Source organism: Vulpes vulpes, chromosome 8 (genome assembly GCF_048418805.1).
Source record: "Vulpes vulpes isolate BD-2025 chromosome 8, VulVul3, whole genome shotgun sequence".
NCBI classification, from domain to species: Eukaryota; Metazoa; Chordata; class Mammalia; order Carnivora; family Canidae; genus Vulpes; species Vulpes vulpes.
The window spans coordinates 17,034,639-17,060,277 of record NC_132787.1 but is presented as its reverse complement, the minus strand read 5'-3'; the positions used below and the strand labels follow the sequence as shown (position 1 = coordinate 17,060,277).

The following is a 25,639-nucleotide window of genomic DNA, read 5'->3' as shown; positions in this document are numbered from 1 at the left end:
GCCACATGCTAAATCAGTGGCAATGACTTTGACATAAAAAATGTTACTGTGTTTCTCAGATTATTGTTCAGCTCATTTAACCACACCACTTCAGTAAAATGGTCACTCTGGCTTCTAATTAGTGACCAGAAATCAGAACTTCTATTTTTATTTTAAATTCTACCCCTCTGGGATTACAGGTAATCATTGTTTTCTTTAATGCAATCCTGTATTCTCCATTTTTTAAAATGAGCATACATTATTTTTATAATTTAAAAGCCACGATTTTTTAAAAAGCACTTACTGCCTTTTATTATTTCACAACAATTATTTTATTTATCCTCACTCCTGGTGGAATATTTCAGTGTATAAAACAGACATTCCTCAGAAAGTCCTACTAAAATGTCTGGGGGGAAAAAAAAAACACAAACAACCTCATATGTACTACCAACAAGTAGCAAAACCATATGAGTTCATCTCCTTTTGTCTATCCCTGATTCTCTTTCTACTCTATTTTAAGCAACTGATAAAGTTTCTAAAAAGCCTTTATTATAAGAAAAGCAGATTAATGCACTGATTTTTCTCCAAAAACATTCATTTTGTTGCTATTGTAGGACACTCCCTACATCCAAATTTTAACTTTTCATACCTAATAGACAACAAATGGAGAGTAAACAGCTGGGTCTCTCTTGGGTTCCCTTATCCTGGAAAGCTCTAATTTTAGTTTCTCCCTAAATAATCAACACTACTTTACAAAATTTTACTCCAAAGAAAAAACACATTGGCATACAAATACAAATACCCACAAATTAAAGTTCCTATTAGAAAATACATAGGTACTATGGAAAGTCAAAAAAAAAAAAAAAAGACTTTTTAAAGAAAAAAATATTTACAAAACTCATGTCCACAATTAAATTTGAATGTTCTTCTGAATTCTAAGAACATCCTTTAAGGAAGCATAAAGTTTTATGTTGCTGTGTAAGGAAACCTCGGGTATATGGGGAAAAGCTCAGGGGCCCATAATCTCATCACAAAGCAGCAGGGTCAAAAGGCAGAGGTCAGGGAATCAGGGGAACATGGAATAAAACAGTTCCCACACTTGAGAGAAGACTATATCTCATTTCAGAAGACATTCAAAAACTCTTCAGTTGTATTTACTAGAATAATACAACCATTTACACTGTCAGTCCCAAAGCAAATCTGAATTTTACAAAACAATTTCTTATTTTTAAAAGCAAAGGATTTAAGAAGTTACTTCTCCTATATTAAAAAAAAAACAACACCAATCTCTCTCCCTCACACACATACACCAAGGCTTCAGCTGTCTCTCAAAGACTGACTTTCAGATAGATAAAAGCTGTCACCTGATCTATTCAACAGAGTTCAGTGGGGCACAGAAATAAATACTAAACATGCATACATGTCAACAGACATTTCACATCGAGCCCTCTGCCCCCTAATGATTCAGCCAAGTATGCCTACTTCTTGGCCTTATGGCTACCTTCAGAAAAAAGCTAAATTTTTACTCCTGCTTTGAGGAGATTTCATTCCAGGGAAGAGTGAATGTGATTTTGTTAAACTTGAGTAGGTGCAACATTTGTGCAGGAGACTGTAATGACTCCCCCAGCCCCGAATTAAACCTGTGGGGGCTCCAGGGCCTAGGACACTAATCTGGATACCTCTGTACAATTTCTCACACTCTTAACCATAAAAATCTGTGTTCCAAGTAGAAGAGGGGGTGAGAGAAAAATTAGTAAGATCAAGAAAAGAGGATTTTTGACTTGACGTGTGATTTTCTACTGCCTTCCACCCTCCATACACCTGTATTTTACACTCTTCCCGCTGGCCCCTTCCACCAGGGACAAGACAGTTTACGTGTGGTTCACAGTAAATGAGGTCTGTTCACCCTTCACTGTGAGGAGTACACAAAATTTTACATTTGAGCACATACACCGTTCACATATTTAAAATCAAATGGTGGCTACAGCTGCCAATGGAAAAATAAGCACTGCTGGCCAGGAGTGAGAACAGCTAAACAAAATAACCTATTTTGGCACGATCACCTCAAGAAACTGTGAAATCACAGTCATTGTTCTCATGAACAATGGCACAAAGCAAATGAAGTCAAGGTGGAAAGCTCATTTCCCTGGAGCTGAGCCAGAATATCTTGAAATCCAGACAAAAGTTTATTTATTAAGAAATAGAATACACTTGAGACAGGAGATGGGAAACATTCTGAAACAATCTGTTATCTTATTACCCCAGCCTTTTAAATTTCCTTAAAGGTTAGGGTTAAATGAAGTGAAGAGAAATTAACCTAGAAAATAAAATAAAACACTGTGGTCCTGGAAGTGAATCATCCATAATCTTTAAACCTATAACCATTTCTAAATTTCTACTGCTCAAATTATTCCTATGCAAGTCTATAGATGATTCTCATGGAATTCCATTCGATAGGCTGATGCCGATTCTGATAATCAAGAAATCATACAAGAGTCCAAGGGGATACCTGAGTGGCTCAGTGGTTGGGCATCTACCTTTGGCTCAGGGTGTGATCCTACGGTACCTGTACTGGGATCGGGATAGAGTCCCATTATCGGGCTCCCTGCATGGGGCTTGCTTCTCCCTCTGCTTATGTGCCTCTCTCTCTCTCTCTCTCTCTTGCTCTCGCTCTCACTCTGTCTCTGTCTCTCATGAGTAAATAAATAAAATATTAAAAAAAAAAAGAGTCCAAGATGCTCACTCTCCTTCACAATTCCTGTCTCACCTGTCTCAAGGGAAACAATCCTTCCTTATTTTAGTCCCAATTTACAGCAAAAAGAAAGAAAAAAGGATGTAAATTTATTATACAGAAAAAATATTGTTGATCTACCAGATTGTCCCTGTTTTCTCAAATAACTATGAGAAAAGAAAAAGAAACTAAAGGTATACTAGGAACACAAAGTATTATGCCTGAAAAGCCATGGAAAATAAGAAACTCTGCCCAGTTCCTGCTGGAGATGAAGGTAACTGAAGGATTTATTTTTTTAAAGATATTATTTACTTATGAGAGACAGAGAGAGAGAGGCAGAGGCAGAGGGAGAAGCAGGCTCCATGCAAGGAGGCCGACACAGGCCCAAGTCTCCAGGATCAGGCCCTGGGCTGAAGCAGGGGCCAAACCGCTGAGCCACTGGGACTGCCCCCCAAAAGAGCAATTTTAAGCAGTTTCATGAGGACTAAGGTGAAAGTAAGGGTGATCTCTAAAGAAAGGATTAGGGAAAAAAATGTACAAAAAGTCTGGTCTGAGCAAATTTGTGCCAAACTGTACAGAAGAATTAAGACTATCAAAAACTGTACACCTGGGTGGCTCAATCAGTTAACCGTCTGTCTTCAGCTCACATCATGAACCCGGAGTCCTGGGATCAAGCACCACGTCGGGCTCCCTGCTGGGGGTGGGGGGGCTGCTTCTCCCTCTCCCTCTTCCTCTATCCCTCCCCCATCTTGTGCACTCTCAACTTGTCAAATAAATAAAATCTTTAAAAAAAAAATAGACTATCAAAAACTTAATTTATGTATCACTTCTACACTGTTTCCTTGAACTACAGAGTAAGTCCCTGTGTTAAATAAATGACTGTAAGAACGTGCTATACTGGAAAAGAAGACAAGAAGTAAGGGCAAGAAAACTTGGTCTTCAAAGCAGGTACCTGGATTCTCCAGGCTTGGGTAGGAGAAAATTATGTAAAACAGGTGGATTTACATCACACAAGGCCTTTGTGATGTAGAAAATAGACTACTTTAAATTATCTTAAAACTGTGTTTCACAGTTAATTTTATTTTTATTGTTTTTAAGATTTTATTTATTTATTCATGAGAGACACAGAAAGAGAGACAGAGACACAGGCAGAGGGAGGAGAAGCAGGCTCCATGCAGGAGCCCAATGCGGGACTCGATCCCAGAACTCTAAGATCACATCCCGAGCCTAAGGCAGACGCTCAACTGCTGAGCCACCCAGGCATCCCGGGTTTCAGGCTTCAGAACCTGCATCTAAGCATTCAGCATGCTGGTCCTCACAGCAGAGTTGGAACTTAAAAGACTCTACAACTCTTTAAAATTATAATTTCACCTCCTATTTTTATTTCACTCTGTGGTTTAAAGCTCTTCCCAAGAAACCGTCACATTTTATAACTGAGCAAAGTATCTAAAAAGTATCTAATTGTCTAGATCAGCATAGTATTGAAAAACCTACTCCCATGTGTGTCCTCAGATTATGAACAATTTTTTTTTTTTTACTGCAGTGGTGCCTATGATTCCACCTCTTTCTCTTCCATCCAATAAAAGCACATGAGAATGGAACTGAGTGAGAATGGCATCATTAGAGAGAAAACCTTGATTCTACTCACTTATTTTAAAACCCGTATCATTTACAACCTCAGTATCTCAACTACTGTTAATAATTACTGTGACTCAGCTCGGAACCAGCAGGCCCACCAATGTGTCACCACTCACTAGTCGAGGACAGCTGGTCTAGAGGATCCAAAGGGGTGGTGAGCACAGTGGAAGAGGGCTATGTTGCAGTCAGACAGCTTGGGAGATAATCCCAGCTTTCAGTCTCTGAGAGTTTGGGGAACACCTCACATAACATGAGGAAAATAACACCTTCAAGTTAGTGTGAAGACCAAAAGTAATGTTTATAAATCACCAATCACAATTCATGACTCTATAAATGTCAGCTCTTTTCATAGCTTCATTGTATTAAGGTGACTTCTGACTTAATAGTGCTAGTACATGTCTTTGAAAGTCATTTAAAGAAAAGATTAATTAAAAAATAGCTTTGTACCAGTGATATAAGTTTATAAAAGAAAAATGAAAGGTATTAACTCAAAAAGTTCATGTTAATTAAAAGTTATAATATTTAATTTAGAATAAAATTAGTAAAAGATTCTTTGAAAAGGCACAGGGATGTCTGGGAAAGCAACTTATCTTCATGATGTGCTATCTCAGGAGCATCTAATATACCTCCATTTTTTTCCCTAGAATTCACACTTCTTAGCTCCTTATACTCATTTTGTTTGAAAAGTAACGTGGAAAAAACAGTCTCATTAAAAATTTTTAGAATCTCTGGCTAAAAGGTCATTAGATGGTACCATTTTAGTACTGTACAATACAGACAAAATGGGGCACCTGGGTGGCTCAATACTTGAGCATCTACCTTTGGCTCAGGTCCTGATCCTGGGGTCCTGGGATCAAATCCCACATCAGGCTCCTTGCAGGAAGCCTGCTTCTCCCTCTGCCAATGTCTCCACCTCCCTGTGTCTCTCAATAAATAAATAAATTTAAAAAAAAATACAGACAAAATATGGGGGAAAATATAGAGAATTAAACTTCATAGAAATAAAGGAACTGTCCTGCTGACTATGTCTAAAACTGATGTGACATGGCCAAGAAGGAGGAAACTATGAAGGCATTTTCCTAAGATATTCCTCTAAAGTCACAGTTGAAGCTACAAGTAATCTTTAGTACAACATTTTCTGACATTTTATAAATACTACTCACCATTTATATGTCACCTAGCATTAGTTTATTAATAAATGTCATACGCTTACAAAACAAAAACAAATTTGCTGTTACCTATACACTTGCTTGCATAAAGCTGATTTTTAAAAAGATTATTAATTTTTCATAGTGTATTTCAAGAGCAAATAGGCTAAGAAATTTTAGGAGCTCACCACAAAGCTGACATATATTTTTTACTAAACTATTTCTTAAGATTTTATTTATTTATTCATGAGACCCAGAGAGAGAGAGAGGCAGAGACACAGGCAGAGGGAGAAGCCCAATGTGGGACTTGATCCCGGATCCCAGGATCATGCCCTGAGCTGAAGGCAGACGCCCAACCGCTGAGCCACCAAGGCATCCCAAGTTTCTCATTTTTAAAAAAACTCTAGTTTCCATTTTAGAGGATAAAAAACCCCACACATAAATCAAATACGCTAATTTTAATTTCAGTAATAAAAAGGAAAAGGTCTATTTTTGTCCATCTCAAATTATCTCGAAATTATTTTATTCTAACAATCTATGTGTGTCACTATTTTGGTCACTGTGTATGTTATAATAAACAAGAATGAAAAAGGTCTTGCCCTCTAGGAGCCAAAAATCTAATAGGGAAAACTGACTTTAAAAAGTAAAAGTAAACAAATACATTTATAGTAAACTGTCAGATGCCAATAAGTGCTACAAGGAAAATAAAGTAGGGCTCCTGGCAAGAGTGGGGCAGGCAGAGAAAGGAAGAACACCATTTTATACAGGATGGTCTGAGGCCAATCTCAGGAGGTAACACTTGTGCAGAGACCTAAATGATGAGAAGAAGCCAATATTGTAAAGATATGGGGCTGCTGGGATCCCTGGGTGGCGCAGCGGTTTGGCGCCTGCCTTTGGCCCAGGGCACGATCCTGGAGACCGGGATCGAATCCCACGTCGGGCTCCCGGTGCATGGAGCCTGCTTCTCCCTCTGCCTATATCTCTGCCTCTCTCTCTCTCTCTCTCTCTCTCTGTATGACTATCATAAATAAATAATAAAAAAAAATTTTTTTTAAATTAAGAAGTACCAAAATACTTAAAAAAAAAAAAAAAAAGATATGGGGCTGCTCTGTCATGTGGTTATTAAACACTTGAATCGTTACTTGTCCAAATTGAGATGTGAGGTAAGTGTAAAATACACACTGGATTTTGAAGATTAGTAAGAAAAACAGAATGTTAAGTATCTCATTAATAATTTTCATATTGATTATATGCTGAAATAATATCCTACGTACATAAATAAAATACATCATCAAAATTAATATCTATTTCTTTTTAGACTATTAGAAAACTTAAAACTACATATGTGTCTCATATTATATTTATAATGGACAATGCTGTCTAAAAAGAGGATTTCAGGGAGACAAGAGAAGATGAACACAATATGAGACTAGAAACAGCTTCCGGTTTTTAAGGACCTTCAAGAAAATCAACATAGCCATGAAGGAGTGATCCAATCAGAAAAGGCTGGAAAAGTAGACAAAGACCAGATCACGAAGAGCTTTCCAAATCAGGTTGCTATAAACTAAATATGTGTCCCTCTCAAAATGCGTTATGTTGAAATTTAATATCCAATGTCATGGTATTTGGAGGCGGGGCCCCTTGGGAAGTGGTCATGAGGGTAAAACCCTCATGAATAGGATTCATGCCCTTATAAAAGAGAACCGAGAGAGCTGTCAGCCCTTCCACACGAGAGCCATCTGTAAACCAGGAAGAGGGTCCTCCCTAGACAAGGTGCTTGGATCTGCCAGCACCTTGAACTTGACTCCCAGCCTTCAGAACTGTGAGAAATAAATTTGTTATTTATAAGCAGCCTGAACAAAATAAGATACAGGGTAGAGTCTGATTCCTAAGAAAGCTAATGAAGAATTTTAGGTGGAAAAAAAATATTCTAAGATCCTACAGTGGGATAGTTGGCAGTATCATACTGCTAGTATAGACTTCTAGAGATTATCTAATACAGGGATTTCAAACAGAGGTCCCTGGCTCCCTAAGGGCCAATGTAAATAATAACTGAGAGTCCATGAACTGATATTAATATTTCAAAAAACTTATTAAAAACTGCACCTTTCCTGTAAAGGGAACTGCAAAGACTAATTGATTTTTTTTTCCTTTCCTTGTGGCTGAAATTATAATTACTCAATTGGTCCTCATGTGGCATATGTGGTGTATATATATACACACATATATACATATATATACCCTTGTACTCTATCATTTAGGATTAATTTTTTCAAAAACAGATACATTTAGTTTTTTCACTCAAAACAAGTTCAGGCTCATGGAAGAGAGGAGTGGTATGTTCAGAAATCAGTCACTTCACTTAACCCCTTTGAAATAGATGAAAACATTGAGCCCACAGATGTCCTAACTCACAGGCCAGGATTGGACTCCTGGCTCCTGACTGTGCATCCAGCTCTAATTATGGTTTCACAAGTAAACATACATTCCTTTTAAAAACTATAAACCAGGGCAGCCCTGGTGGCTTAGCAGTTTGGCGCCGCCTTCAGCCCAGGGCATGATCCTGGAGTCCCAGGATCGAGTCCCGTGTCAGGCTCCCTGCATGGAGCCTGCTTCTCCCTCTGCCTGTGTCTCTGCCTCTCTCTCTCTCTCTCTGTGTCTCTCATGAAAAAATAAGTAAACTCTTAAAAAAAACTATAAACTAAGGACAAGTAATAATTTATGCTAAGAAAAAACATGATAAAACCCAGTAAAAAGAGCAAAGATATTTTTAAAAAGATGAAAGAGGGCAGCCCCGGTGGTTCAGTGATTTGGCACCGCATTCTGCCCAGGGCATGGTCCTGGAGACCCAGGATCGAGTCCCTCGTAGGGCTCCCTGCATGGAGCCTCCTTCTCCCTCTGCCTGTGTCTGTGCCTCTCTCTGTGTGTCTCTCATGAATAAATAAAATCTTTTAAAAATAAATAAGTAAATAAAATCTTCTAAAAATAAATAATAAAAATAAATTTAAAAAATAAAAAGATGAAAGATTTATGGAGTCAGTTTATATGCTTTATATTTATATAATAAAATCTTTATAAACATTCATCAATAAAAACAAAAATAACATCATATATATACTCTTCTCAATTTTTAATGAATGAATAAGGGAATTCATTCACACAAGAGACATTATCAGTGCTGACCATAAAAGAGACAAACCAGGCCAGACCATAAAGTCATAAAGACCAGTAGTCTCCCTCTTAATATTTTTCCTATAAGAAGCAAAAAGATAATCTCATTTGATTATAAAGTTCTCCATGTGGTCCCTACACTGGTAGATTTTCCAATCTGCATTATAATAGTGCATGTCATTAAGGAGATGGCAAATGTAGTGGTTATGGACATGAATGGATCATGCCAGACAGACTTTCAATCCGGAGTTCAGGTTTCTGCTTCATTTGTTAATACAGCACATACCGTATAGGAAGTTCAGAATATGAGAAGACACTTATGTCCATCCCTCCTTCCATATAATCAATTACTGTAAGAACCTGGGAGTACTTAAAAACTTCCTAGTCTCCGTTTCCTCACCTGCAAAACAGAGAAGATAATGCCACCTTCTAAGGTGGCTGTCAGGATTAAATGAAGCAATAATTATGAAGCATTTACCACCGAGCCTGCTTGCTTGCCATGTGGAAAGCAGTGAACAAATGTTAGTTATTATGCTATTTTGTCACAGATTCTTACAGAATGGTTACTGTCACTTATATACTACACAACTGGCACACTGTAAACATTTAATATTGAACAATTAGGGGATCCCTGGGTGGCTCAGCGGTTTGGTGCCTGCCTTCAGCCCGGGGCATGATCCTGGAGTCCCAGGATCGAATCCCACATCAGGCTCCCTGCATGGAGCCTGCTTCTCCTCTGTCTTTGTTTCTGCCTCTCTCTCTCTCTCATGAATAAATAAATAAAATCTTAAAAAAACAAAAACAATCCAAAGTGTACTGGCTAATTATGGCTTCCTTAAAACCAAAATTTAGGTTGTAATCAATCAAAAATATTAAGGGTTTGGACATAATAGCACTCGTTTTCTAAAGTATTTTACATAGGAAAACTGTCTCTACCCACCATTAAGTTTCAGAAGAGGAAAAAGTTTTCCTCTCTATGGAGCCTCATGAAAATCATAACTAATAATGCACTGTATTTTAGACACTTTTATTACTCCAAGCAAATCTGTGACCAGTAGTGGAATTAGTACAAGCAAATTTCAGAATACCTGAAATTCCTGTCTTAACACCTCAGATGTTACCTGCACTCCTCCAGCCTCCTTTGTCTCTCTCCCTATCCCGTTTTTCTTTCCCTTTTTATTATTTTCTTCTCCAAAGACATTTCTGTCCTCCTCTTGTCCCCTTTCCCTTCCTGCTTCATCTTCTCTCATATTGAGCTCCTTATGCAGATATGCCCTGCGTTAACCAATTGAAAAGAAGCCTGAGCCTTGGGGTTATCACTGGGAATTTAGCTGCGCTGACTGCTAGGCCAATTTCACTATAAAAAGTTTTATTCCCAGTGAATTTTAAAAATCAAGCTAACACTATCTCATAGTAACTAGACCTTGAATCTTCTTTGGCCTTATTAGAACAGAGGCTGATCCTTGTATTTCTCCTTCCCCAGCCTCCCAGTTTCCAGGCCAAACCTTTTAAACTCCCAAATATAATCCATTGTGAGCCAAGGATGGTGTGAAATGTATGAAGGGAAACCTCATTAAGTAGGAAGCCACAGGCCAGAAGGGGGAGCTCTCATGCCCCACCACACTTCAATCGCGGAACCAACAGAGACAGACCTTGCAAACACAAATGACTACCTGGGGAGGAAGAAAGGATTTCTTCTTACCTGGCAACAGCCCATCCAATATGAGACTGTCACAATTCAGTGACACTGAAAAGCTGCTACATTCTGAATTCCCAGTTTATTCCAATGGACTTTTTGTTTATAAGAGTGCCTCCTGGGGACACCTGGGTGGCTCCGTGGTTGAGTGTCTGCCTTTCGCTCAGGTGGTAATCCCGGGGTCCTGGGATTGAGTCCCACATCGGGCTCCCTGCATGGAGCCTGCTTCTCCCTCTGCCTGTGTCTCTACCTCTCTCTCTGTGTCTCTCATGAATAAATAAATAATTTTTTTAATAAATAAATAATAAACCCACTTTTCCAGGTAAAATAACTTAACAGTTTTAAGACTAACAATGTCAAGATAACAACCAAGATACTACCAATGGTGGTCAGATCAGGGCAGCTCTAACCCATAAAGCCTATGCAGCAGCAGGCCAGTTTTCAAAAGGCATACTTTAACAGTCTTGACTATGACATGCAGTCTGGAATAAAGTCAAGCCTGAAATGCTTGCTAAACTCAAGTCAAGCTCATCTCTTTTCTAAGCTTAAATAAAATAACTATGGAGCACAGTGTACTGGAATAACCAGGCTCTAGTCTGCTGTCTGCTGCAAGTCAAATATATTCTCTGAGGGATCCCTGGGTGGTTCAGCGGTTTGGCGCCTGCCTTCGGCTCAGGGCATGATCCTTGGAGTCCAGGGATCAAATCCCACATCAGGCTCCTGGCATGGAGCCTGCTTCTCCCTCTCCCTGTGACTCTTCCTCTCTCTCTCTCTCTCTCTCTTTCATGAATAAATAAATAAAATCTTTAAAAAAAAAAAAAAAAGTTCTCAGGGCCCCTAATCTCTTAGCCTTGGTTTCTTCACTGTAAATGATAGTCTAAGGCTCCTTTCAGAACTATCATGGCATGATACTGTCAGTATCATCTACATGTTTTACTGTTGACCTTTGAACAACACAGATTTGAACTATGCAAATCCACTTACATGCAGATTTTAAAAATTAAATACAGTACATTAGTAAATGTATTTTTTCTTCCTTACGATTTTTTTTTTTTTTTTTTTTTTTTTTTAGATTTTATTCATTTATTCATGAGAGACACAGAGAGAAGGCAGAGACATAGGCAGAGGAAAAAGCAGGCTCCTCACAGCGAGCCTGATGCGGGACTCAATCCCAGAACTCCAGGATCATGCCCTGAGCCAAAGGCAGACACTCAACTGCTGAGCCACCGAGACATCCCGATGACTTTCTTTTTTTTTTTTAAATTTTTTATTTATTTATGATAGTCACACAGAGAGAGAGAGAGAGAGAGGCAGAGACACAGGCAGAGGGAGAAGCAGGCTCCATGCACCAGGAGCCCGATGTGGGATTCAATCCCGGGTCTCCAGGATCACGCCCTGGGCCAAAGGCAGGCGCTAAACCACTGCACCACCCAGGGATCCCCCGATGACTTTCTTAATAACATTTTCTTTTCCAGGTGCCTGGGTGCCTCAGTTGGTTAAGTCTCTGGCTCTTGGTTTCTACTCAGGTCATGATTTCACAGTGGTGAGATCCTTGGGCTCCCTGATCAGCAGGGAATCTGCTTGAGATTCTGTCCCTTTGCTCCACATGCATACGCATTCTCCCCCTCTCTCTAAAATAAATAAATACATCTAAAAAAAACTTTTTTCTGGGGCACCTGGGTGGCTCAGCTGGTTAAGTGTCAGACTCCTGATTTTGGCTCAAGTCATGATCCCAGGGTCCTGGAATAGAGCCCTCATCGGGCTCCCTCCTTAGCAGGGAGGTTGCTTGTCTCCCTCTCTCTCTGCCCTTCCTCCCCACTTGTGTGCACACACTCTCTCTCTCTCTAAAATAAATAAATCTTCAAAAAATTTTCCTTAGCTTACTCTATTATAAGAATGTAATAGAGTAATATACGCAGTGTGTATTATTTGACTGTTTATGTTTTCAGTAAGGCTTCCAGTCAACCGGAGACTATTAGTAAAATTTGGGGGGAGTCAAAAGTTACATGCAGACTTTCAACTGTATGGGGGAAGTCATTCCGCCCCCAACCTCCCTTTGTTCGAGGGTTAATTATATTTGAATTTAAACCACATTCACTGCCTCAAAACTCTTCTGGAAACGATACCCGAGAAAACCAAAGTTAAAATAAATAGAGGCAGCAAGGAAGAGCTCTAAACAAAGGCTTGTGGCAGTGACTACACCCATCATACTTCAGTATTCCTCAGCAGAACTGAATCCAAACTACCACCGGAGTGCTTTAAGAATATTCTGGCCACCACACAACTTGTGGACTCATATGTAAACTTTACACTCCTTCATTTATTAAACACCGTATATAAGGTACTATGGAAGAGAGAGGCAAAAACCATAAGCCCCCTCCTGGGAGTTTGCATATTTATGTTACTTAAATAAAGGTCCTTCATTTCTCTATTGCCTAAAAGATCTGCTGCTGTAAATCAAGCCATGTAAATTCCTACAGCTAGGTCTCAGAGGAAATGAGAGGCATAAAAGAAAATTCAAAATGTCTTGCCTTTCTACATCTCAACTAATTCCAACAACTTCTATTTACACCTTCTTTATTCTTCTTTTTTTTTAAGATTTTATTTATTTATTCATGATAGACATAGAGAGAGAGGCAGAGACACAGGCAGAGGGAGAAGCAGGTTCCATGCCAGGAGCCTGACACGGGACTCGATCCCGGGACTCCCGGATCATGCCCTGGGCCAAAGGCAGGGGCTAAACTGCTGAGCCACCCAGGGATCCCCTATCTTTCTTCTTCATGCAACAATCAATTTGAAATGTTTTTCATATATTTAACATTTTAAAAAACGTAAATATTTCTACTTTAATATCTAAAGGACATTTGTTTATGGATAAAGTCCATTTTAAAAATATACATATTTAAAAATATGTGTAAAAGAAGCATAATAGCTAAGATGAACTAAAGAAAGGACAATAGGAAATACCAGCATACCTGGGTGTGTGTGTGTGTGTGTGTGTATACACACACACACACACATATTTCATATGTATATATATATAATTCAGATGTAAATATTTCGTATGTATATGTGCATACACATATATTTTGTATATATACACATATTTATATATGTGTATGCATATATACATTAAATATAAAAGAAGTCTTTTCCACTGTTGGTAAAGCTAGGCTTTACCACAAGGAGTATCTAAGAAAAAATCTAAAGCTCTAATAGGGCAGCCCTGGTGGCTCAGGGGTTTAGGGCCACCTTCAACCCAGGGTGTGATCCTGGAGACCCAGGATCGAGTCCCCCTTTGGGCTCCCTGTATGGAGCCTGCTTCTCCCTCTGCCTGTGTCTCTGCCTCTCTCTCTGTGTCTCTCAAGAATAAATAAATAAAATCTTAAAAAAAAAAAAAAAAAAGATTTTCTAAAGAATAAAGCCCTAATAACTTTATCATAAAGTTTTAGTCCATTTAATTGTCACTTCATCATATGGCTTGCGTCCTTAATTTTATTTCAATGCCCCACCACCTGCAGAGTTTAAATTCCAGGAACATACATACGTTAAGAAAAAGCCTATAGGACGCCTGGGTGGCTCAGCAGTCTAGCGCCTGCCTCCGGCCCAGAGCATGATCCTGGGGACCCGGGATCGAGTTCTGCATCGGGCTCCCCGCATGGAGCCTGCTTTTCCCTCTGCCTGTGTCTCTGCCTCTCTCCCTGTGTCTCTCATGAATAAATCAATAAAATCTTAAAAAAAAAAAAAAAAAAAAAGTCTATAAAGCAATCAGTAGAACTCATGTTTAATAGAAGTCAACTTAGACCTTCTACAGGCTAGGTGACAACTTGCTAAGAAACAGTGTGATAAAAATAGATCAGTTCCATAAAAGTAAAATAGAAACTTAACTATATTTAACATTGAAATTAATGCAGCAAAACAGAAACAACCTCCTGACAAATTTGCCTAACTCACTGGCCTTGTTTCCACATCCCCAAATGAAGCTCTGTGGAAACAGTCAAGAAGACTGTTAGTTGGGAACGTGGTACTACATTCTCTTGTTTTCCTCTCATCTTACTGGCCATGCTTCTTAATTTCTTAAATTTCCTCTTCATCCTCACCCCTGAATGTTGGATTATCTCTAGGATTCAACTCTTGAGCCTTTTCTCTTTTCTATCTATACTCACTCCCTGGGTAATGCCATCCAATTTCATGGCTTTCAATTTATGTCTACATGTAAATTTTGACCCCTGAGAGAGGTCTTGCCCACCTGACACCTCCATTTGAATGTCTAATGGATATCTCAAATGTAACATGTCCAAAACTGAACTAATGTTTTCCAGCCTGCTTCACTATCAGTCTTATCTCAGTAAATAGAGATGCTTATAATTGTTTAGGCCAAAAATCTTAAGATCATCTTTGATCACTTTCTTTGAATATGAATATCTTATCCAATTCATCAGCAAGTCCTGCTGGCTCTACCTCCAAAATACATCCAGTTTCTCACTACTTCACTGCTATCGCCTTGGTCTAAGCCACCAACACCTCCTACATCACAAAGCAAAAAAGAGCCTCCTAGCTAGTCTGCTTCTAACCTTCTAACAGTCTAATCAACAGCTTCTAACTGCTTCTAACAGTCTAATCAACAAGCCAGTCCAGCAAGCCTTTTATAGAGTACATCAAGTATCATTATTGCACTGCTCACAACATCCCAGTTGCTTCCTGTCTCAGAGTAGAAGTTCAACAACTGTCTATTAGGCAAGAAGCCTAATGTCTATTAGGCCCTACACAACCTCCCTTACCCTTTCTCTATGATCATATCTACTACTCTCTCCTCCTTCAGCTCTACCTTGGCCTCCTTACTGTTACCTGCACAAATGAGGCGCTCTCCTACCTCATTTCTGAATGCACCGTTTCCCCTGCCTGCAGTACTGTTCCCCAAGACAATCCACACAAGTTGCTTCATCTCCGTCAAGGTTCTTTTCTAAGGTCACCTTTTCTGTGAGGCCTTCCCTAACCATCTCATTTAAAATCTGCAACCCGGCGCAGACTGGGTGGCTCAGCGGTTTAGTGCCGCCTTGAGCCCGGGGCCTGATCCTGGAGACCCGGGATTGAGTCCCACATCGGGCTCCCTGCATGCAGCCTGCTTCTCCCTCTGCCCGTGTCTCTGCCTCTCTCTCTCTCTCATGAATAAATAAAATCTTTAAAAAAAATAAAATAAAAATAAAATAAATAAATAAATAAATAATCTGCAACCCGACAATCTCACCATTCTGCTGGTACATCTCATTTCCCTGCTTTATTTTTCCTCATAGCATTTATTGATATCTAGCAAACTATATATTTTCATTATTTGTTTACATTAGAACGTAAGCACTATGATGGCAGGGATGATTTTAAAGATTTTATTTATTTATTCATGAGAGACACAGAGAGAGGCAGAGACACATACAGAGGAAGAAGCAGGCTCCCCACAAGGAGCCTGATGCGGGACACAATCCCTGGACCCCAGGATCATGCCCTGAGCCGAAGACAGACGCTCAACCGCAGAGCTACGCAGGTGTCCCGATGGCAGGGATTTTTTTACTGCTTTGTTCACTGCTGTCCTCAATGCCTAGAACACAATCTATACCTTAAGGCTTTCAAAATTTTTTGTTAAATGAATCACTGATACTAAAATATTATTAGACAAAAATTACTATTATTTCAAAATACCAAATATCATGAGTGTAAATCTCAAACAAGCATTCACAGTTATGCATAGTATTCCAAGCGGAGAAGCCAGTGTCCAAAAAAATGAATTAAAAATTAATTCTTTACTGCTTAATTTTGTTAAAGCCATCTGCACTACACCTACAGGTGTTGTTTTAGCTTTCCTAGGCATATAGACTTGAGATAGAAAAGAAAAAAATACAGGCTTTTTCCTTTCTTCAGTCACTACTGACAAAACGCCTCCAAGTGACCCGGTACTACAAATGATTAGGATGTTTCAGGGAGAAAGGGCTCTAGAAAAATAAAACAATCCCTTCAATCTCAAAAGAGGAATCTCCGAATTTCTCTGCAGACATGTTTTCTAACTTCATATCCCTTAACAAAGCCATTCTTCATGTGCACATGAAATCTCAGTTCAAGAAACAATATGGCCATATAATTACACATACAGAAAATCCTGGTACTTAATCCCTCTTTTCCAAAAATCTTTAAAACTAGACACGTAGTTTTTGCTGAAAATGTTTTGCTGTGAGCCTGGCTTAAAAAGGTACTTGCTCGGCTAAGACACAGGTTGATCAGCACTGTCACTTTATCTTAGAGCTGAACACATTTGTTTACTATTATTATTTAATACAGTCTCTCCAGTCCCCTCTGTTACCCCCCAAAAAAGCAAAGGGGAAGACAAAAATACACATTGGTGCGAGCAATAAGGCATGCCACGTCCAAAGCGAGCTGTTCTGAAAGACTATGACCTAAGTGTTTTAACACTGACACAGATAAAGTTCAGGCGATAGGTGTCACTTGTCTCGCCCATTAACAACAGCAACCAAAAATCAAGATTCAGATCCCAAGAAGGCCAGCAGAAGGAAAAGAGGCGTGAAAAATGAAATGGGCTGTTCCTCCTCGGCCTCCTGCCGGCACTGCGCACTCGTTACCCGCCACCCCTCCCCGTCATCCCCGAACGGCCCCTTTCCCCAGCATCGGCTCCCAGCTCAGCCCCGCACTGCGCCATCAGATGGGTACAGAGGAGGGCCCGGCCGGTGCCCCTGCGGGAAGAGCCGAGCAGCAGTCACGCACACGGCGCACCCCACGGAGGGGGGGACGGCCAACTCCTAAAGTCAGCAACGGTGGAGGTGGTGTCAACAAAGCGTCGTGCGGAGTCTCAAGCGTTCAAAGGTCCTCCCCAGCTCCCGTGACGCCGCCAGATGGACGGGATTCCGAAAGGCCGCTTGACCGTCACGGCGGAGCGCGAGGCGGGAAGCGGCGCCCCGGGGACGGTCAGGGATGCAGTCCAGGCAGCCTCCCGCCCGCACTCGCCCCGCAGCCCCCGCAGCCCCCGCAGCCCCGGCCTCGGGCGCCTCTCCCCCGACGGAGCCCGAGCGCCGCGTCACGTGCCGGGGCCGAAACTTCGCAGCCGGGCGGAGAGGCTGTGAGGGGGGGGGGCGGGCGGGGGGATGCACCGGCTCGCGGCGAGGCCCGGGAGGCAGCGCGCGCCGGGCCTCCCCCACCGGCCGCCTCCGCGAGCAGCTGCGGCCGCGGGGGCCGTGCCCGGAGCCGCCCCCGCCCCCGCCCCCGTTATTAATAACCCCGCGCCCGCGAGGCGGAAGCCTCGGGCCGGCTCCCTCAGCGGCGCGACGCCCGGCGGCTCGGCAGCGCACCCTGCACGCGGCATAAATAACAATGTCATTAAATCGCCGCCCGGGCGCCGGTCCGGAGCGAGACGGGCGCCGCCGGGAGCCGACTTTGTCTGGAACCCGCCTCCCGCGCGTCCCCGCGGCGTCCCTGAGGGGACCCCCGCGCCGCCGGCGCCCGGCCTTACCCGCCAGCTCGTCGGGCTCCAGCCCGCTGTCGGCGTCGATCCCGCACAGCACGAAGTAGTGCGCGAAGCGGCAGGCGGCCGGGGAGGAGCCCGAGCCCGGGCCGGGCGCCGCGCCGCTCCCGCTCCCGCTCCCGCTCATCCCGGCCGCTGCTCCGGCCGCCGCCGCCGCCGCCTCTCGGGAGGGCTCGCCGCCCTGGCTGCGGTCTCCGCGCGCCTGTCCTAGGGCGACACCGGCGCGCCCATGGCCGCGCAGCCGCCGCTCGTCACCGCAGCCTCGCTCCTCGCTCCTCGCCCGGCGCCGGAGACGCGGCCGCGAGCTCGCGCCCAGTCGGTCCCGCTCCCGCTCCCGCTCCCGCTCCCGGCTGGGGGAGGGGCGCGCAGGGGGAGTGTCGGCGTGAGAGGCTCGCGCCGCCGCAGCTGCGCTCGCGCACTGGAAGCCGCGGCGTCTGGCGCCCGCCGGTCAGCTGAGCGGCGCTCGGGCTGTGGGAGCGCGGCAAGGGCGGGGGCGCCGAGGACCGGCGCGCGGGGCGGAGGGGGCGGGAGGCGGCGGGAGGCGGCGGGAGGGGGCGGGGGGAGCGCGCGCTCGCGGCGGGCGGGAGCGCGCCCTTCCGTCGTGCGCGCGCGCCCCCTCCGGCGGGCTCCGCGGGGGCGCGCGGCGCGGGCGGGATGGAGCGCGCCCGCCGGGGCCGCGGCGCAGGGGGCGGCCGCGCACACGCCTGCTGGCCTCGGCGGCCCGCGAGGACGTTAGCCGCGGCGTGGGGAGACGCTGCCTGGCCTTAAAAATAAAATAAATAAATAAAAAATAAAAAACGCATCTTTGGGGAAGCTTCACAGCCGGTCTGAGACCATTTCCCACCACCGCCTGGACCATCAGCATCTTTTAAACTGTGACGTGGGTGAATGCCTCGTTTAAGAGCTCAGTCCTTGGATCTCTTCCTCAGCCCTCACCCCCATCTCCGAGCCATCCTTACTCAGTGAATTGGTGACACCCCCAATATCCACAAATATCCACAAAGCGTGAGACTTCGAAAAGGACAATTGCCTGTTCCACCCCCACCCCCCGCCAGCCTTTCTGTACTTTATCCTGACGTTTTGCAGGTCAGGGCCCCCCAGTTCCCTAGCTCTGGACTCCGTGGATAATCTTCGCTCCTCCTGCAGGTATAACTGGAGGCTGATAAGGCAACAGGAATTAGACCCTGAACTCTGCTCCTCATGAACTCTGCTCCTCACAAGGCCGTGGCTTTTTTTTTTTTTTTTAATTTTTTATTTATTTATTTTTTATTTATTTATGATAGTCACACAGAGAGGGAGAGGCAGAGACACAGGCAGAGGGAGAAGCAGGCTCCATGCACTGGGAACCCGATGTGGGATTCGATCCCAGGTCTCCAGGATCGCGCCCTGGGCCAAAGGCAGGCGCCAAACCGCTGCGCCACCCAGGGATCCCCGGCCGTGGCTTTCTTACCCTGCTCTTGCTTCTGATACTCCAGCCTACAGAAGCAGAAGCAGTTCGCCAACCAGTTTTATTCCCCTGAGACATGAAAAACCGAATCGATCCATGTCCACGTTGCCATCCCTTCCGCGCCCCTCCTTACTCTTTAAGGATTTGAGAAGGAGATGGGGGGGGGGGGGCGCATCACGAATACCTGGTAGGCACACAAACCTTCCAGGCAGGTGAACTGAGAGAACGAACAATTATTTGACTGAATAATGCTCTTCCTGGAGGATACGTACGCATGCATACCATCATTTACTGTAGCTTGCCTCCTCGCTTGCTTTCTTCAATTTTGAAATGAAAGAAGAATCAAGAAATCCTGGTGAACCACAGCCTAGGTAATTGACCTTTTGCTCCTTTGGCACCCTGCATTCTTTCTTCAAAGCACCCTGTAATGACTTTTTCTGTTTGTCTTAGCTGGATTGTGAGCTCCAGGGAGCAGAAGTCGTGCTCTGTGTTTTATCATATTTCTAGTATCTAGCAGAACCCTGGTCCCCCTAAGCCCTTCAATTTATTTTTATTGAATGAATGAAAGAAAGGTTATCCAGGTAGTAAGAAGTTGTTGGTGCTACTAGGGAATATACAAACTTTAATATCGGTAATATTTATGAACGTGTGCTAACTTGGTGCTATAAAATTATTGTTTTTCCTCCTATAGAGATAAGTACTGAAATACATAAAACAATTTCACTAATAAGGAGGAGAGGGAGTGACTGGAATGTATATGTGTTTCTCCTAACAATTGTTGGTGATCGCTTCTTACAGAATGCTTGTTAGATTCTAGACTGATCAAAGCACAATAGAAAATGAATTTACCATCTGCACTAGCCACAAGAATGTCATTTTTTTGTTCACTTGAAAAGCAACTGATTTATGAGTTTGTGAGCCTTGCATTAATGTTAAGATTTAAAAAAACTGAAAGAAACGCAAACAGAATGCATTCAATTATGAGATATAAATCTCATCAAAATAGACATCAAAAAAATAAAATAAAAATAAAATAAAATAAAATAAAAAATAGATGACATCTCCAAGATCTTTCCCAAAGCTTTGCAGAGAATTGTCACAAATTACAAAATTAATCTTTAATTTGAAAATACCTGGGTACATTCTTAATTATCACTTCAGAATGACACTGTGTAGGTATATTCCGCATTAAATTGCAATGAAATAAAAGGATAAGCAAGAATTAACTATATATCATGAGCATACATGTTTTCCTCTAAACTAATGACATAATTAATTTAGCTAAGCAAACAAAAAATGACTTGAAATAAATCATCCAAATATTTAAATTGTGTTGAGGAAAAGAGAGATTCATGTCTCTTCCCATGCTAAGACAATTCTTGTCAATACCATTTTTCACCTCCATCAGGCCATCCACACATACATAAAACCAAGACAGCAGAAATTGCTAAAGTAATTTCAGGCCCCACACATTCATTGAGCCACACTTCACTAACAGTCACAATCACTACATGCCACCAAGTTAGCAGTGCTCAGTCAATGGCTCACTCTTCAACTTCCTGCAGACCACAGACCCTAGCAGAGGCTCAGCTCCTCCAAGCATAAATCATGCCCTCCATTTGAGGATTTACCAGAATCCTTCAGAGGTAGCAAATCATTGCTCAGATACTTAGAGCATTGCCTTTCATTCTGCTGTTGTTCCTTGTATATTTGCCTGACTTGAGAACCTGCAGTGGAGGCAATAATCCAACTTTAGGGGCACCTAGGTGATTATCAATTAAACATCTGCCTTCAGCTCAAGTCATTATCCCAGGGTCCTGGGATGGAGCCCTGCATTTAGCTCCCTGCTTGGCTTCTCCCTCTGCCTCTGCTTGCCATTCTCCCTGCTTGTGCTCTCTCCTTTTCAAATAAATACATAAAATCAAAATAAATAAATACATACATACATAAAATCTTAAAAAAAATAGTAATCTCAGGATGCCTGGGTAGCTCAGCGGTTAAGCACCTGCCTTCAGTTCAGGGTGTGATCCTGGAGTCAAGTCCCTGGACCGAGTCCCACGTCAGGCTCCCTGCATGGAGCCTGCTTCTCCCTCTGCCTATGTCCCTGCCTCTCCCTCTGTGTGTCTCTCATGAATAAATAAATAAAATCTAAAAAAAAAAAAAAAAAAAAAGTGATCCCAAACCTCTAGATAGCACGAAACATGCCAAATAATCACAATTCCAACAAAAGGAAATCTTGACTGACATTTTCTTCCGGGTTTTAGCTTTCTGGGAAATCTTATCACAACAAAAGTTTATTTGAAAAATTGCTAATCATATTCTCTCCTCATAGTTTCAGAAACAGGGTTAGTTTATGCCAGTAAGAGTTTGGTAGCAAAAAGCTGACTCACGGTTTTGCGTACATTTTTCTCTACCTTTTACAATGAATCGAGTATTATTAAGAATCTCCTTTATGTAAGTTATTGTGCTAATGCTTTGAGAATATGGAATTTTAAAAGACATGATTCCTCCTCTTCAGGAGTTAATAATGTAGTAGAAAAGAAAATATTTTTCAAAGATAATTAAAAGACCAAAAAGATAATAAAAAGTAAAATCTGGTGTATTCCACATGACAAGTTCAAAAAGCAATATAGGATCTAGTGAGCAGGGATGTCAAATCTTATTAAGGAATTCAGTAAGATATTATGAAAGTGGCAATATTTGAGATGGGCCTTACAAGAGCAAAAGGATTTCATGAGTTAGAGACAGGAGGGGAGACATTCCCACAGAAGAAATGACTGGGGTAAAAAGTGTGTAGAGGGAGGAAAAAAATGTGTAGAGGGCAGTAGTTCAGCTGGAGCCAGAGCTGAAGAGTCTTGAATGCCAGGAAAGTGGGGTTGACTTACTTTTTTACACTCTTTTCTCACCTGCGGGATTTGACACCTGAATGCTAGTTTTGAGTGAGTTTGACACAACTCACAAACTTCTGAAATCAGTTAAACCAGTCTTCTCATTTTACAAATAAAAATATCTAAGTCTCACAGAATTTTGGTGATTTATCCAAACATACACTGTTAGTGGCAGAACCAGGAGCAAAGTATAAAAGACTGCATTGTAGCATTGTAGAATCTTAAAGGCCTTTTCATTTCTAATATCTATTAACTCTGTGAAATCTCTTTATCTGAGTTGACTAATTTTTTGCCTGTTTACTTCTTTTTAGTGATCCACTTTGGAATTTGATTATTTTTTTCATTTTATAATGAAAAATTTTCAAATATAAAGACTAGAATAATGAACCTCAATATACCCATCACTGAGATTTAATAGTAACATTGTGCCATTTTTATCTATTTGTTTTTTACTGAAGTATTTGAAAGTAAGTTAGGCACAATATTGGTTGACATTTTGATTATGTCTGTTTATCTAAAGTCTCACATAAATGTCTCCTTACTTTTTCAATGGAATGCCCAAACTTTCTTTTCTCCCTTTACCTCACGTAAAACATCCAACATTAGTTCCTATTCATCATCTAGTCCTATTCCAATACTTTTTTTCCCCCAATAATACTATAGTAGATTCAATTCTTTTCTCAGGACTGCCTCCTCCTTCTGAGAACCCCTTTCCTTCATCCCATCAAGTTGTTCTCTCAAGACCTACAATGATATGATACTTCACACACACATCTCTCCCTCCTCTCTACACAGTTGACTGATCTAGAAGAAGCCTTGTGGCCCAAGCTGAGTCAATGAACCATTTCCCATTGGTCTTGGACTTGGGGCCCAGAGAGTTGAGATGGTCTCTCTGCAGGCAGACTGTTGTAAGCTGAAAAGGTCAGGAAGTATCAGTAGTCACGCTTCTATTATATGAAGAAAAATAGTGAGAGGGAAGAATGAGGCTGACAGAACAGAGAAGACAAACAGAGCAAGCATCCTGTACTGCTATCATGAATTTAACCTTTTTTGCCTAAGCTAATTTAAATTGGAATTCTGGCACTTGCAGCCAAAAGAGCATTTATGTAAGTGTGATTTGGGGAGTTATCAAAAGGAAGAATCAGGGCAGCCCCGGTGGCTCAGCGGTTTAGTGCCGCCTGCAGCCTGGGGTGTGATCCTGGAGACCCAGAATCGAGTCCCACGTCAAGCTCCCTGCGTGGAGCCTGCTTCTCCCTCTGCCTGTGTCTCTGCCTCTCTCTCTCTCTCTCTCTGAATAAATAAATTAAAAAAAAAAAAAAGAGTAAAAGGAAGAATCAGGCAAAATCTTCAGGCTTCTCCCAGCTAAAAGGTATAAAGACCATTCTAAACATTTACCCCACTCAAATTCAAAAGATTTAAGGAGAAGCTATAATTCTGTAGTATGTTTTCAAGGTCTCTCTATGAATATAAATACATATACCTATAAAAACTAATGGTACTTATCTGTCTGCTTATTGAAACAATAGCAAGCCTACATTAAAAATACTATAAGCTTTGGACACCTGGATGTCTCAGTGATTGAACGTCTGTCTTTGGCTCAGGGCGTGATCCGAGAGTCCTGAAATCAAGTCCCGTATAGTCCCATATCGGTTCCCTGCAGGGAGCTGCTTTTCCCTCTGCCTGTGTCTCTGCCTCTTTTTCTGTGTCTCATGAATAAATAAGTAAAATATAAAAAAATATAAAAAATAAAAAATACTACAAGCTTATTTTTTCTCTTTTGGGTAGATTGTATTTTGTGATTAAAAAAAAAATCTAAATGTTACAATGTTTGCAGTACATTTATCTGACAAAGAACTTTTATCCAAAATGTTTAAAGAACTCTTACAACTCAAATGTAAATGCAATTTTTAAAAGATTTTATTTATTTATTCATAAGAGACACAGAGAGGCAGAGACATAGACAGAGGGATCAGCAGGCTTCCTGAAGGGAATGCGATGTGGGACTCGATCCCGGGACACTGGGGTCATGACCTGAGCCAAAGGCAGACGCTCAACCACTGAGCCACACTGGTGCCCCAACACAATGCTATTCTTTAAGTTGGCAAAATATTTGAACAAACATTTCACAAAAGAAAATATGCTTATTTTCCATAAGCATAGGATAAAGAGCCCAACATCACTATTTCAACATGTGGAGATGAAAAACGTGACTAAATTACATCAGGGATGATAAAACCACAAAAAGATGCTACTTCATATGCACAAGAACGGCTAAAAATTTTTTTTAAGATTTTTATTTATTCATGACAGACACCAAGAGAAGGCAGAGACATAGGCAGGTGAAAAAGCAGGCTCCTTGCAGGGAGCCTGATGTGGGACTCGATACTGGATCCTGGGATCATGCCCTGAGCCAAAGGCAGATGCTCAACCACTGAGCCACCCAGGCATCCCCAGAATGGCTAAAATGTAAAGGACAGACAATACCAAGTGTTGGGAAAGATGTAGGCATTGCTAGTGGGAGTGCAAAATGCTACAATTTGGAAAACCATGTGGTAGCTTCTTATCAAGTTAAATAAACACTTAGGAAAAATCCATTCCTATGTACTTCCCAAAAGAAATAGAAACATATGATCACAAAAAGGTTTGTTCTTACAAAAGTTCATAACAGCTTTATTCATAATAGTCCCAAACTAGGAAAAAAAAAAAACCTATGCTAACAATTTATTGTCTCTCAGGTTTGAATCTATCTTTCTTCACTCCGCTTTGTAATATTAGAGCAGGAGCCTGTAAGCATCTGCCCTCTGCCAACTGGTACAATGTTAGCCTTTGTCAAATTGAGGGCACTGGAGGAACTCTACAGGAAATACATCAGCAGGAAGGCACCTACCTTCTGGGTTCTGGTTCTTTTTCCATATTTTTATTCAGAACAGGTGCTAACACTTGGTAGCACTCAACTCTGAGTCACCTCACTGAGTAGGTCTAGCTACAATCTCAGGTCCTGCTCTTCCCACTCTCAGACTGCTATTATAGATCAGACCCTGGCCACCCATCACCTAGTAATTGCAGGCCACCTATGGGGCAGCTCTGGCCCATGTCCTTTGGCAAGTTTCTTCACAACTAACAAGCGGGCTGTGCATTCCTATGAATAGCCAACTCTTTTCAAAGAGGTCAGAATCAAAGCCTTGTGGGGGACAGAGCATCTTCTTCTAAGTCCTAGTTTCCCCGAGTCTGCTCTCCTTCACCCTGCTTACTACTTCTAGTTCCTCTTGTACCTCTTAACTGTAAACAGTTAAGTTATTAACTGTTTATTACTAGTTAACAATTATATTAGATTTTCCTGTTCAAATGACTGGTTTCTGCCTTATGACAAATGTACCATCCAGATGGCCATCATCAGATGAATGGATAAGTAGATTGAT

At 41.9% G+C, this 25,639-nt stretch overlaps 1 protein-coding gene across 2 annotated transcripts in view; it reads right to left on the bottom strand.

Annotated features, from left to right (window-relative positions):
* Positions 1-18,322, bottom strand: part of DENND5B (DENN domain containing 5B) — a 189,537-nt gene extending 171,215 nt beyond the window's left edge. The window contains exon 1 of one of the 2 annotated variants that reach the window (XM_072765635.1): positions 17,874-18,322. In XM_072765635.1, the coding sequence (XP_072621736.1) occupies positions 17,874-18,012 (139 nt within the window). In that variant the 5' untranslated portion in view covers positions 18,013-18,322. The remainder of the gene's footprint in view (positions 1-17,873) is intronic. The other variant, XM_072765634.1, reaches the window with a different exon arrangement.
* Positions 18,323-25,639: the final 7,317 nt, after the last annotated feature.